General features: G+C 36.9%; 1 protein-coding gene across 1 annotated transcript in view; it reads left to right on the top strand.

Annotated features, from left to right (window-relative positions):
* The first annotated feature begins 65 nt into the window (after nucleotides 1-65).
* CPA3 (carboxypeptidase A3) overlaps nucleotides 66-14,224 on the top strand; it is a 29,027-nt gene continuing 14,868 nt past the window's right edge. The window contains exons 1-6 of the mRNA XM_008707390.2: nucleotides 66-183; nucleotides 282-357; nucleotides 2,930-3,054; nucleotides 11,539-11,641; nucleotides 11,747-11,848; nucleotides 13,408-13,509. Coding sequence (XP_008705612.1) covers nucleotides 116-183; nucleotides 282-357; nucleotides 2,930-3,054; nucleotides 11,539-11,641; nucleotides 11,747-11,848; nucleotides 13,408-13,509 — 576 coding nt within the window. The 5' untranslated portion in view covers nucleotides 66-115. The remainder of the gene's footprint in view (nucleotides 184-281; nucleotides 358-2,929; nucleotides 3,055-11,538; nucleotides 11,642-11,746; nucleotides 11,849-13,407; nucleotides 13,510-14,224) is intronic.

Below are 14,224 nucleotides of genomic sequence, written 5' to 3'. Positions count from 1 at the left end.
CACAGAGAGAAAAACATTTCATCCACCAGAACCCTAAGAGGAAATCAGCTGCTCCTCCAGATAAGAGCTGAGGCATAAAACTGGCAGAGCGTCTTGGGTCAGGCAAAGAAGAACCATGAGGTTCATCCTGCCTGTGGGTTTGATCGCTACCACCCTTGCAATTGTTCCTGTCCGCTTTGACAGGTAAATTTCACCACTCTGCGTTGCAGTCTCTATACAGGAAGAAGATGAAGGAATGCTTCTCAACAGTTCACATGTTTCATCTTCTTACATTCTTAAAGGGAGAAGGTGCTCCGCGTGAAGCCCCAGGATGAAAAACAAGCAAACATCATAAAAGACTTGGCCAAAACCAACCAGGTAAAGCATTTAGAGGGTTATTTTATCTTTTCTTTCTGTTCTCTAAAAGTTGCCTCTTTTCTATGTTATTTTTCATGCACATGGAGCTTCCAAAGACAAAGATGGGGGAAGTAGCAGAAGCTACTCAGATAATTTAGTCAATCATCACTATAGTGCTTCCCTTGTTTTTGTTCATTTTTTCCCCAAATTACCATTCCTGTTCTCCCTCCCAAAAGCTTTGCAAACAATAGCTTTTTCTAGGTGAAACTGTGAAATAAGGAGGCGGGCATTCTTGACACCTTTCTGGGGGCCTCCTTCCCCTCCCTGCTAGTGCCTTGCCTGCTCCATTCTCCTCCCTCCCACCCTGATCTCCACCTGTGGCATAGTTTCTCTTAAAAAAATGGTAACATCAAGGTACTGGTTAACTGGTAACATCAAAGTAATGGTTTAAAATATCAATATGTGACCCTGCCCAAGAGTAAATCCATTTTAAAAGGAAACTCTTAAAGTTTGATCACTCTTTTTTTTTTTTTTTAAGATTTTATTTATTCATTTAACAGAGAGAGAGACAGCCAGCTAAAGAGGGAACACAGGCAGGGGGAGTGGGAGAGGAAGAAGCAGGCTCCCAGGGGAAGAGCCTGATGTGGGGCTCGATCCCAGAACGCCGGGATCACGCCCTGAGCCGAAGGCAGACGCCCAACGGCTGAGCCACCCAGGCGCCCCTGATCACTCTTTTAAAAACCAGTGAGCTAACATAATCATTTTATCATTTATTCAGCTGCTTCAATACACAAGGCACACTGTGCCAGCCACCTTATATGTATCATTTCAAATTCTCCAATAGATTTTCAGTATCAGTGGCATAATTAAGCCCAGTTAAAACAAAAGACTCGAAGTTCAAAGACAGTAAATTAAATGACCAAGATGACACAGCAGACTTAAATCCAGGACTGAATCAGATTTATTCTAGTCCCTCATCACTACATCAAACTAATGGCAAGTTCTGCTCTTCTAATTTCCCAAATGTTTTTCAAATCCATACTTTCCTCTTCATTCCCTTGCCACTGTCAAATTTATGTCTGCCTTACCTTTTACCAGGACTATTTCAATAGCCCCTTATCCAGGGTTCAGGTTCTAGCCCTGCCTCTCACAAAGCCACGTCTGCACTACAGCCTGACTGCTCTAAAACTTGATTATAATATTCCTACATTTGAAGGTTTTAGTGAGAGGCAGCCTGGTATGGAAAGACCATGGTCTTCAAAGTCCAAATACTAGCTCTACACTAGCTCTGTGGACTCAAGCAAGTTACCTAACCTCTCTGGATCTCAGTTTCCTCCTCTATAAAGTGAAGATAATAATCCTACCTACTTTCTAAGGTTGTTAAAAGACTAAGCTAATAATTGGGTGACGCTCAGAAGGACACCCGGTCATAATAAGCACTATAGAAGTATTTTCTGTTGGTGGTATTAGTGTGACATTTGAAGTCCTTCATGATCTGCCAAACTGCCAATCTCTACAGTTTCTGCTCCTCCACCCTCTTTCTCACTGTTCAAGCTCTATGAGCACCAAAACGCCTTTAAATCACACTACATCTCTCATGTGTCCAATTTATGCTGTAGCTTTCTGATCAAAATAAACCAATAAATATTAGTTGGTTCACAGCAGCCTCATATTAGCACATAATGGACTGACAGAGAGGTAGAGTGCGATTCAACTACAAAATACCCAGGGGACTTAGACATGTCTACAAGCTTGGAATGGTGGGTAGGAATTGAACATTTCCTTCACATTTCCCAGGCTGGGGAATTGTACTTCATTTGATTTTACGACGGAGCATGATTTTGAAGAACAATAAGAATTGGAATCTTCTAAAAGTTATTTTTACCTCAGTGCTATCCTTTTGAACCCATTCACCAAATTTGTGAAATTCTCAGCTAGAGGAAGAAAAAGAGCAGGGAATCAGCAGCTGTTAAATGCTTGCAGGTCCCAGAGTTCATATTCATTTCACAGTGTTTACAACACTCCAAATGAAGTCTTCTTAACCCTTTTAGGGAAAAGGACTGAAACTCGAGGAGTTTTAGTATTGCCCAAGGACATACTGCTAAAAAAATTACAGGGCTGGAGATTACTATGCCTTCTGTTGGACACAAACCTTCCAGGAATTTCAGAGTTTACAGGGGCAACTGGTTTTGAGGCCTGACTCAAGGGCGGGGGGGGGGGCATATTTTTAATCTATATTCCCAATTAGAAACAGATTCTATGGCTAAATGAATTGTGAAACAACTCCAATCAACCCCAAGATGGTAGAAGCAAACAGATTAACCAAAACTACTCTTTTTTTTTTTTGCATTTATAGATACTATCTATGTCCTGAAAAAGTGATCAGTACAAATGCTCAGTACAAATGCTCTCTCCTACTCCCTAATATTCAACAGTATATTTGCACATTCTCATAAGCTTATTAAGAGAAGGGTCCATACCATAGCCACATTGAACCCCAAATTCCTTTTGTAGTATATGACACATGTGTTTCTTAAGAAATATGTGTTGGGTGAACAACTCACTGTGACTAACATTGAACTCATCTCTGCAGCTTGACTTCTGGTATCCAGATGCCACCCACCACGTAGCTGCTAATATGACGATAGATTTCCGAGTTAGTGAAAAGGAATCCCAGTCCATCCAGTCTGCCTTGGATCAAAATAAGATGCACTATGAGTAAGTCCTATGAAATATTCAAATGTGTTAGACACTCAAGGTTTGGGGTGTCTTGAAATTAAAAGGGAAGTACTATTTTTAAATTGGGCCAAAAAAATGAAAGCTCTATGAGAAAAAAATTTACAGTTACTTCCAAATAGACTATTGAGGCCTGCGTGATGAGATCAAACTCGGCCACTCAACTTCCATCTTTTTTTGTTCTGATCTTCAAGAAGGGCAATTACCTATGTCTGTCCTCTCCAAAATTCAGCTTCTAGTAAGGACACTGTGCACTTGTGCAGGCATGGATGGGTTAGCCACACTCATCACCTCTGACAGGTAATCAACACAGAGTTCAAGCACTACTGGTGACTACCGGCACCGAATTCTTGAGAATTTGAATTCTCCTGCTACATAAAAGGACACCCAAATAACTATGCTTATCTTTGAGTCAGAGATGTGGGAATATAAGATACATAATAAATAATTCTTTGTGAAAGAAATTCTTCCTCAGAGAAAGCAAAAGCAATGCAATAGAGTAAGACTTAAATCCAACAGGAGGGAATTCTCAAATGGCCAAAGATGCACAATGAGTCATTGTGGTCCCATAGAGAAATAAGGGAAAATTAGAACTCACTGAGCACCAACCATGGGCCATGCACAGTCTGGGCCCTGGGGCAGTGAACAAGGGAGTCCAGTGATGAATATCACAAATCCACACATAACATAGAAAACAAAATGTGTTTGATGTACCGAGGGGTCCTGTTTTAACTCTACCAGCCCTTGTCATCCCAGCAGTTCCCTTTACTGAGACCCTCACCATTCAAAACACTGCTAAGCACTAGCTCTTTCTTTTTGACTTGCTATTTCATGCCTCTGCTATCCAACACAGAGCTGTAACTTAAAAAGCCTTCTTATTCTGGCTGTAACATATCATGTCATATTGCAAAGCAGGATTTACTGCTGCTTATCACGACTTGACTATGTTCTTATTGCTAGAATATCCTTAATAAATATAAACTCTATTGAAATTAAGGAAGGACAAATATAAGACAAGTAAAAAAAATTCTTGCCTGTGGCTTAATGGCTTAAAAAGTAGCAGGCTATTATTTGTGATTGTTGCTAATGACTGTCTTTGTTTTTGCTGTCATTTCAAGAGGGTTGTGAAACAAATTTAGAAATTAATAATTGAGAAGCACATATTCAGAATTAATTTCTATCAGCATTTAACCCTTTCTAATTAATATATCAATATGTGCTTTTCTATGTTCTTATAAATTGTACCATTAAAATTAGAAAGACACTTTATAAATAGACTTCCAAGATCTCAGAAACTAGTATTGCATTAGAGACTCTCTACTTACACTAACATTCAGATGTCTTCTTTCATCTAAAGAAATCCCTCCTCCCCCTATATATCCTCTGCTGCCTGTGTCTCTTGATTCACTTCACTGCCAGTCTTCTTAAATGTGTGCCTCAATTACTACACTCTTTATTTACTACATTAGGATAGACCGGAGCCAAATTCCTGTGATCAACTAATTCTTACAAAGTATCCAGCCCAAGCTAAAATAAATTTTAGCTGGTCAATTTTGTTTAATTTGATTCGAACAGCAACAGAAAAATAAAGTATTAGGTTTTCCTTTATATCCTGGTAATGTAGACAAAAAGCTAGTTACTTGATGTGAGTGTGGACAACAGAATAGATCACTGTGACAGAAGATATCCAGACAGATGGCACCTCTCTCTTCTCTTTGGACCTCTAGGTCTCTCTTAGGCTGAAACAATTCTGACTTAAACAGGGGTCTAAATCCAGATCCTCACAAATATAGTGTGTTTTTCACTTTGTTTTATGCCAAAATACTTCCTTGCTATCTACCTCAAGAACCAAAGTGTTAAACTACCAATAAAAATTAGTTTTATCTAATTAGAACATGATTTCTAGAAATTGGTCCAAATTAGCCACAGTTGTGGGAAATCCACATAATTAGATAGTTACCTTCCTCAGAAATATAAATATGTAAAGTGATCTGTGCAGACAAGGACTATTTAAATCTTGTCTCCAAGTACTAATTATATAGATAATTTTATTTGCATATTAATTATATGTGTTACTTGGTGTCACTCAGTAACAGTCTTCTGTGTTCTAAGAACAGAAACATCTGGTGGACCCAGGCACCAGTCTGAACAAAACCACATTAAGAGGCTGGTTTGACACAATGATTTACTTAGACACCCTTCATTAGACAGTGCATATAGACCACTATTTAGTTTAAAGTATCTGTGTGTGAATTTTTTTTTAATTTTTAGAAAATTAAATTACTAAGACAGATTTTATTTTAAAGTAGCATGTTTGCTCCATTTTTACTTACACTTTTACAAAATCATAAAAAACCAAGTCTGCAAAACAAATTAATACCTACATACCAACAAACCTGAACAGACTGGTGAATAAATGTCTAAAGAAAAGCACACCCACGAGGCGTCTGGGTGGCTCACTTGGTTAAGTGACTGCGTTCAACTCAGGTCATGATCCCAGGGTCCTGGGATTGAGTCCCGCATCAGGCTCCCCCTGCTCTACAGGGAACCTGCTTCTCCCTCTCCCTCTGTCTGCCACTCCCCTTGCTTGTGAGTGCGCGCACACGCGCTCTCTCTTTCTCTCTCTCACTCTGTCAAATAAATAAATAAAATCTTTTTAAAAAAAAAAGAAGAAAGAAAAGTACGCCTATTAGACTGAGGCTATAGGAGCAGACACCATATTTAGATTCAGTAGTTAAAAACCCTAGTGTCTTTACTAATTTTTTTAAATTTTAGATATTTGTATTTCAGATCAATTTTAGGTTATCTTTTCTTTGATCAAAAGTTAAAATCAGAAAATAAAGAATTGTTAATGAAAGGTAATTCAGAAAACAACTACTAACATATATGGTATAACACATACAAAGCAAAACAAATGATACAATTAAGTGAAATCTTAGTAAGATGCATGTAAGATTATATGGGAAATGCAAAAGAAATCTATATCAAACTGACCAATCTATATCAAACTGACTCATCGACACTTCATATTAATGTCTAATTACCCAATAATGATCAGTCATACACAAATTCATATTCCGAGTATATATACTGTCCTATCAGATAAGTATTCCAATCAAATAAATGATTCTAATGTCTTATTCCATTCATTTTTCCTTTTGCTCTACATTTTTATATATTACTTGCCCAAGAGTAAAACAGGTATGCTGATTATCTGCTACAAACTGCAAAGAGATGTTGGTGATGGTGGAAAGCAGAACAGTGTGGTAAATAAGAATGTGGATTCTCGGTGAGGTTGTCTGGGTCCAGTCCCATTTAAACTACACATTAGGTATTTAAACATTGAAAATTTATTTAACTTCTCTTCATCTCATTTTCTTCATCTCTAAAGTGGTGTTTTGTAGAGGTTTCATGAAGATTGACTGGAACCATAAAATCACCTGGTTCCTTTACTTCTACTAATGCAAGTGAGGGAAACACTTATACATGTGTTTACATGAGTGCACGCACACACATGCACACATACACACTCTACAACAGAGGATAACTAAGGGCTATCATTAGATGCTCCCTTTCCCTCCTAGTGAATAAATTAGTGCCTTAAAGTTTATTATTCAACAAAGAAGTGTGCCTCAAATGTTGGGAAATCCATGTCAGTAAATGCCTAGTTGTATACATGGTAACCCAATTAGGGAGTTACTGGGGACAAATGGGATCTTGTGGAAACTTGAAATCATGCTTTTTGAGTAGCCCCTATCCTGCTGGAATGTGGGCATAGAGGAGGGGACGCAATCCAGACTTACAGTTTATAAGACACCATTAATAGTGACTCTGAATCCCTGGAACATGTTTCTCTATCACACACACACACACGCACACACACACACACACACACACACACACACACACATATATATATATATACCAGAGCCTATGGAAGTCACATACACTGGCCTACCATTCTCCATTTCTCTGTTACTCTTTAAAAGCAACAGATGGAGGGAGCCCTGAAATTGTCAAAAAAGTATTCATCTTGCCTCTTCTCTGAACTTCTTATCTACGTCCTGACTTTGGGACACAGCCTTCCAGGAGAGCTGGTCAACTGGGCGAACTCTGCACAATACTCAGTAGACTAAGAAGACTACAGGTCTGAGGGTAATATCCAAGGATTTCACTCCTTGTCACTGGAAGCACTGTTGTATAATGGCTCACAACTGGAATACTGAAGTCAGACACCTCTAGGTTCAAATCCCAACTTCTGCATCTTAACAGTTGTGTCAACTTTGGAAACCTCTACCTAACCTTTTGGGGTGATAACAGTACCCAATTAATAATGCTGATGTGAAGATTAAATGATAAAATGTAAATACCATGCTGAGCTGAATTCCTGGCACATAAGAAAGGTTCGATAAACATTAGCCATTTATATCACTAAATCCTCAGCGATGATTATTTATCCTTTCATCTACATTTAGGATTTTCTTTAACAAATTAGACAAATCTTGGAGTGCTAAAATAATATTTGGGAGAAAGTAATTTGGTTTCATCTGCTTAAGCCTGGCTGCTGGTTAGTGAAAGGGCTCATGAAAATAACATCTGGCCCTAGTTCTTAATTTCCAGCCTTAGGCTTAATTTCTAGTCCTTATCAGCAACAATCTGGCACTATTCTGATGTCCTCATGCAGCTGCTTTATGGAAAGGTCGTATTTTAGCTCACACGATTTTCTCTTGCTGCTGTTATCACAAGAGCTAAATTGATATGTGTAAGTCTAAAAATATTCTTAGATACGAGCTTCCTGTGACTAATTAATACTGCCTTATGTTACAAATCAACCTCTGGGACCATAAAATTGCCCTTTTGCTCTACTTTTATAAATGCAGGTAAAGCAAAAGCCTCATACCCTCTTTAGAACTTAAAACAATTAATTAAAGGAATTCATTATGTCTATAGTGACCACCCAAAATATAATTTCTAACCCTCTCAGGCCTCATGAGTGTTAGTGCAACATACCACACCTGATTCCAAATCTGGTGTCATAATTTTTCTTCTGAGAAATCCCAGATTCATCGTAAGTCAAAAAGCTAAGCATACAGTGAATTAGATATAATGTGCATAATAATGTGTTTGTCAGTAATGTTAATGGGAATCAATATTCATGAGTAGTACTTGGTGTCATGTGCTAAATAAACTCTAATTAGAAGTACACCTCATTTATCTTCTGTCTCCAAACTCAGACCAGTCAATCAGCAAGAAAAAAGAGACAAGTAGAGTGGGTGCTACGGTGTCACAGTTCATTATTGTAAGAAATTGAAGATATCAGAGTCAAACAACTACATACCACCAAGGCCTGGGTCAAAGACATGTTAAGTCTATGAAGTAGTTGTCAATTTTGTGACTCAACTTCACTGTCATACTGAGCTTCACTGGGCACCTATGGCTTGCCAATCACTTCCCACATTTCAATTCATTTCATCTTCACCACAATTCTGGCAGACATGTTTGATTCCACTGTAAAAGTGAGTAAACTGAGGCTCAGAGAGGCGGTTAACCCACCCAAGATCACATAAAGTATTAAGCCAAAATGGGGTTGGAATTCAGGAATGACCACAGAGCCTCTTCCCACCAGGTCACTACTTCCTTTTATGATTGGGTTCATGGAGGTGAAAGAGTGCATGATACTATCCTAAATGATTAGAATGCATGTTAAAAAACAGGCAGCATCTTCCTACATAGGACTTACTGCTAACAGAAGGAAAATACATATGCATTCCATCAACAATACTAATGCTTTTTTTTATAAAAAGTCAATTGCAACTATGATAATCCAAATAAGGAAACTATTCAAGTACAACTTCAAACAATTCTTGATTTTAAATATCTCACTGAAACATTTCCATTATAAGCCATCAATCTCTATCCTGAAAAATAAAGTATAGCGAATACTGTAGTTTAATTTGATTGAGGAATTACTATTACCAACACGAATTTTCACACTGTGCTATAAAAGAATGATCTCCTCAAGGGTTATTCACATTTTTAAAATATGCTGGGTCATTTGGACTTACACCAAAGGACCACTGACCCTTGTCTGCTAAATCCCTCCTCTGTTGATGTAGTTTATTTTCCTTTTTTTTTTTTTTTGCTGTTAGCTATCACCTACTGATAGTATGCTTGCTTTCTACAAGTCATTTTACCTATGTCCAATGTATTCCTCCTAGATTAAATAAGCCTTTTATAATCTTATCTAAAATAAGATGAATGAAGCTTTTTGTGAGAGTGTTTGTTAGTCTCTGATGGTTGTAACATTATATTTAACATATTAAGGAACCTAATAATAAAATTCAATGCAACTAGACACCAATGGACAATAATAATTTGATCATATCAATAGATACCACCATATTAATCTCAAGTGGCAATCAACATTATATGTAGTGGTGAAAGACAGGTTTTCTTGCTAAAAGCAGAAAAAAATAGAATGCCCTCTTTCACCACTATTATTTTCCATTGTTCAGAGTTTAACCAATGCAATAAAGCAAGGGGAAAAAGTAGTTATTGGAAACAAAGTAGAACGTATAATTTTTTACAGAAGAAATAACTACCCTAAAACCATAAAAAAAAAAAAAAATCCTAAAGGCATAACTAAAAAATCATTAGAAGTGAACAGATCATTTTTTAACTAATAAGGTAGCTAATAAGTATAACCAAAGCAATAAGTTTTTTTAATATATGAATAACCAGTTCAAATGTTTAGTGAGAAAAAAGCCACTCACAAGACTAATAAAAATATATGAATAAACAAAATATACAAAATTTTACTGAAGAATCAAAAAGACAGCTTTATTATGGTCCATTAATAATTAGATTCTTCTCAAATTTATTCCTAACTTAGTACAATTATTTTTCTAATAATTCTAATAATTTCTAAAATGATTCTGACCAAATATTTATTAAGAACAGGTAAAATTACTCAAAAATTTGGAAACAAGAATAAGACGACACTACATTAAATATTAAAATTCAATATTAAAACTATAATTAAATATGGCTTGGTTCTTACACAAGAGTAGGAAAACAGATCAGTGGAGCACAACAGAAAATCCCCAAACAGACAAAATATACAAAAATATTTGAGTACATATGAGATAATGGCATTTCCGAAACATAAATCTTAAAGTCAAGTAAGGTTGCATTCAAACTCCCAACCCCAACACACACAAATTATGGGTATGTAAGCTTTCTAAGCAACAATGTCCCCATCTCTAAAATGGGTATAATATTAACAAGAGAAAAATAAAATAACGTATGTAAATCAGGACCTGGCCCATATGAAACAAATGGATGTTCAAATGAAAATGTCAGGTAGGCAGCTGGATGAACAAGCCACCAGAGAAGCAGGAGAAAATCTAGGGGTGTGGGAGGTTCAGGCGAGAGTCCACAACTGTAAATGCAAATGTGGGCAACCATTAGAGCCATGGAATTCATTGAGATGAGATGAGATAACTCAGGAATAGAGATGAGAATAGAGATGAAAATATAGAAGAGGGTAGAGGTATAAGAGCTCTGGGTCCCCAATTAGCCTCCTAACAATTCTTCCTGCCTCTTATTTCACTCTCTCCAAATCAGCCTAACCATTTTTTAGCTCTGTAACTATGGACAAGTTATTTAAAAACTTTGTGTCTCGGTTTTCTCATCTATAAAATGAGGATAATAATTTCATGTGAAGATTAAATGAGTTAATGTACATAAGGTGGTTTAGAGCAATGACTGGGACATGGTAAGTACTAAGTAAGTGCTTACTATCACTGTTATTCAAGTTTCTCCCAACTCTCAAAGTATGAAGTGGTACAGGATGGTCAGTAAATTTGTATGTAAGAGTATCCACTATTGCCTGTGTTGTGTGTATGTGAACATGTATGTGTTTGAAGAAAGTTAGAGAATGACTATAGATCAATGCTGACCCAACAGTAGTATTAACGCAAGCCCCGTGTGCAATTTTAAAGATTCTAGTAGCCACATTTAAAAAGTTAAAAAGCAATGGGCAAATTAATTTTAGCAATATAGTTTATTTAACCCAGTATTTTTACTTCAAAATATTATTTCAAAATGTAATGAATATAAAACTCATTAGTGAGATGTTTTACATAATTTTTTATACAAAGTCTTCATAATGTTGTGTATATTTGACATAACAGCAACCTCTTTTTTGGACAACCCCTATTTTAAATGCTCTATAGCCATGTGTGGTTAGACTATCACATTGAACAGCACAGCTCTAGATAAATGGGAAGATTTGAAGCCAGACACATGACATTTCTAAAAGAGATGGTTAGAGAATAATGAAGAAACAGGGCAAACTTGATCTAAGATAGAGAAAAAGGAAGAGAAAATTTCTGTAAATGAAAGATAACTGTGGGGTTTTTTCCCTCCAGTAAATGTATATTTTATCATTCCCCTGTCAAACAGAATCTTGATTCATGATCTACAAGAAGAGATTGAGAAACAGTTTGATGTTAAAGAAGATATTCCAGGCAGGCACAGCTATGCAAAATACAATAACTGGGACAAGGTACGGTATAAAGTGCCTGTACTTCAAAAAACACTATAAACCTGAACATTTGTTCTCATTTAGTTTTTTGTATTCTAATTCCTCAAAATTGGTTTTGTTCTTAAGATTGTTGCTTGGACTGAAAAAATGGTGCATAAGCATCCCGAAATGGTCTCTCGTATTAAAATTGGAACCACTGTTGAAGATAACCCACTATATGTTCTCAAGGTAAAAATAATTCAAGAACTACTGATTCTTATTATTTTGGAAAAATATGAATTTAAAAGGTACTTTGTGACACAACTAGTGAATTTTGAGACAATAAAAAGTTTTATATATATTTTTTAAGAATATATAAGCTCCAAATGTCCATTCAAAAATAAAAGTGACAGATGGTTTTGGGTGGAACCAAGAAAGTTCCTGAATTAACCATTTGTGGGACACAATGGACAAACTCAGATAAATATCTTATCCCATATCTTTATTATAAGAGTTTATGATGTCCCTGGTATATAAAACAGTTTTCCATCCATTAAAATTCAGTGAAGGGGCGCCTGGATGGCTCAGTCGTTAAGCGTCTGCCTTTGGCTCAGGGCGTGATCCCAGGATCCTGGGATCGAGCCCCACATCGGGCTCCATGCTCCGCACTGGGAGCCTGCTTCTTTCTCTCCCACTCCCCGTGCTTATGTTCCCTCCCTCCCTGGCTGTCTCTCTCTCTCTGTCAAATAAATAAATAAATAAATAATCTTTTTTTAAAAAAATTTTTTAATAAAAATAAAAAAATGAAAATAAAATAAAATAAAATAAAATTCAGTGAAGCTGGTGACTAAATGTCATGAAGAAAAGAGAAGTTTAAGTATCACAGAATCATAGGATCCCAGCACAGTACGTGAGGCATTTCAACCCTGTGTTGTTTTTTTTTTTGGTTTTTTTTTTTTAAGATTTTATTTATTTATTCGACAGAGATAGAGACAGCCAGCGTGAGAGGGAACACAAGCAGGAGGAGTGGGAGAGGAAGAAGCAGGTTCATAGCGGAGGAGCCTGATGTGGGGCTCGATCCCATAACGCCGGGATCACGTCCTGAGCCGAAGGCAGACGCTTAACCACTGTGCCACCCAGGCGCCCCATTTCAACCCTATGTTGATGGGGAATTCCCTTCTATAATGGACCTGACAATTACCAATCAGCTGCTGCTGGATTTTTCTACATCCAAAGACAGTGTTCCCTGAGACCTACCCTTAATAACCAGGAAGTCCTTCCTTACCCTGAATTCCCCCCATCCATTCAGTCTCCCCAACTACCCAAAACAAATCTAAATTCTCTTCAAAATGACAGCCCTTCAAACATCCAGCCACTGTTTCTCCTACCCACTGCAAACACAACTACAAAATTTTTTCCACCCAAAGCTAAACATCCCATTTATGAAGCCAGAAAAACAAAAGGAAATGGCAGAAACAGAAACAACATATAATCTATTTCTCAGACCAAAGGATGTTAACAATAAAATAAGAAAAACAATATATTGTGATTTTTTTAAACCCTAAAAGCAACTCTGACATTAGGAAAAATTTTTGAAAAAAATAGACTATGTAACAGATTATGAATTATGTATAGACATTTAAGGATATGTGCCATGGTCCTACCTGAAAATAATATGTGCATATGCAATCATTCAACAGAAGACAGGGGAAAGAATCGCTTTGAGAGCATAGGAATGAGGTATTGGACAACAAAGGATCAATGTGTGACCCCATGCAAAATAATACCTCAAGTTTATTTTTAAATAGATTGGGAAAAGGGATGAAGGAAGAAAGGCTATTTTTATGGATTGTGGCATTCATGCACGAGAATGGATCTCCCCAGCATTCTGCCAGTGGTTTGTCTATCAGGTAAGTGAATCAGAACGCTCATACAATTCTCCTTCAATTGTCAAATCTCCAGCACTTCACTGAGTGGCAACAGCCCTTTCCAAATGAGTGCAGTTTCACTTAACTAGAAGGGCCCACATTTGGTGCTGTCAGGAAACAAATGCTCTGGATTTTACTCATTGTTGAGGTTTTTCTAAAATTGACACCTTCCTTCAAACTTCTTGAATTCCAGCTGACAGTTTATAAAACTTAAAGAATTTGGGGGGGTTATGATATGGATTCCCCTATAGCAAGGTATGGACGATCTGCAACTGTCTTAACATTACAACCTACGATCTTGGCCTTTCTTCAGTGAGCTCAAAGCACACTTTGAGTTCCTGTTTAGATCTTTAATTGGCCAATCACACACTTGGAATTTTCATACTTAATTTCCTTTCCGAAGGAAAAATAACTCACTGTTTTTAAAGGTCAATCCAGCTTATGAGTTGTTCTTCTCATTCTATTCTATTCCTACTCCTACTATCTTTTAACTTTCTCTTTTCTGCCAGCTTTTGCATACAACATGCTGATATAATATGTGTGACAATGGCTTTCTGAGCATGGATACTTTAACTAGGAATGAATCTGCCAGTAGAATTTATTTATCCCTGCAGTTGTTTTAGCTCTTCCAGTTCAGGGCCAAGAGCTCTCCTTATTCAACCTATAAAGGAATACATGTGACAAGGCTAAAAGAAAT

The sequence above is a fragment of the Ursus maritimus genome, unplaced genomic scaffold (assembly GCF_017311325.1).
Source record: "Ursus maritimus isolate PB19 unplaced genomic scaffold, ASM1731132v1 scaffold_20, whole genome shotgun sequence".
NCBI classification, from domain to species: Eukaryota; Metazoa; Chordata; class Mammalia; order Carnivora; family Ursidae; genus Ursus; species Ursus maritimus.
The sequence above is the reverse complement of the archived record's forward strand: the minus strand, read 5'-3'. Positions and strand labels throughout refer to the sequence as shown.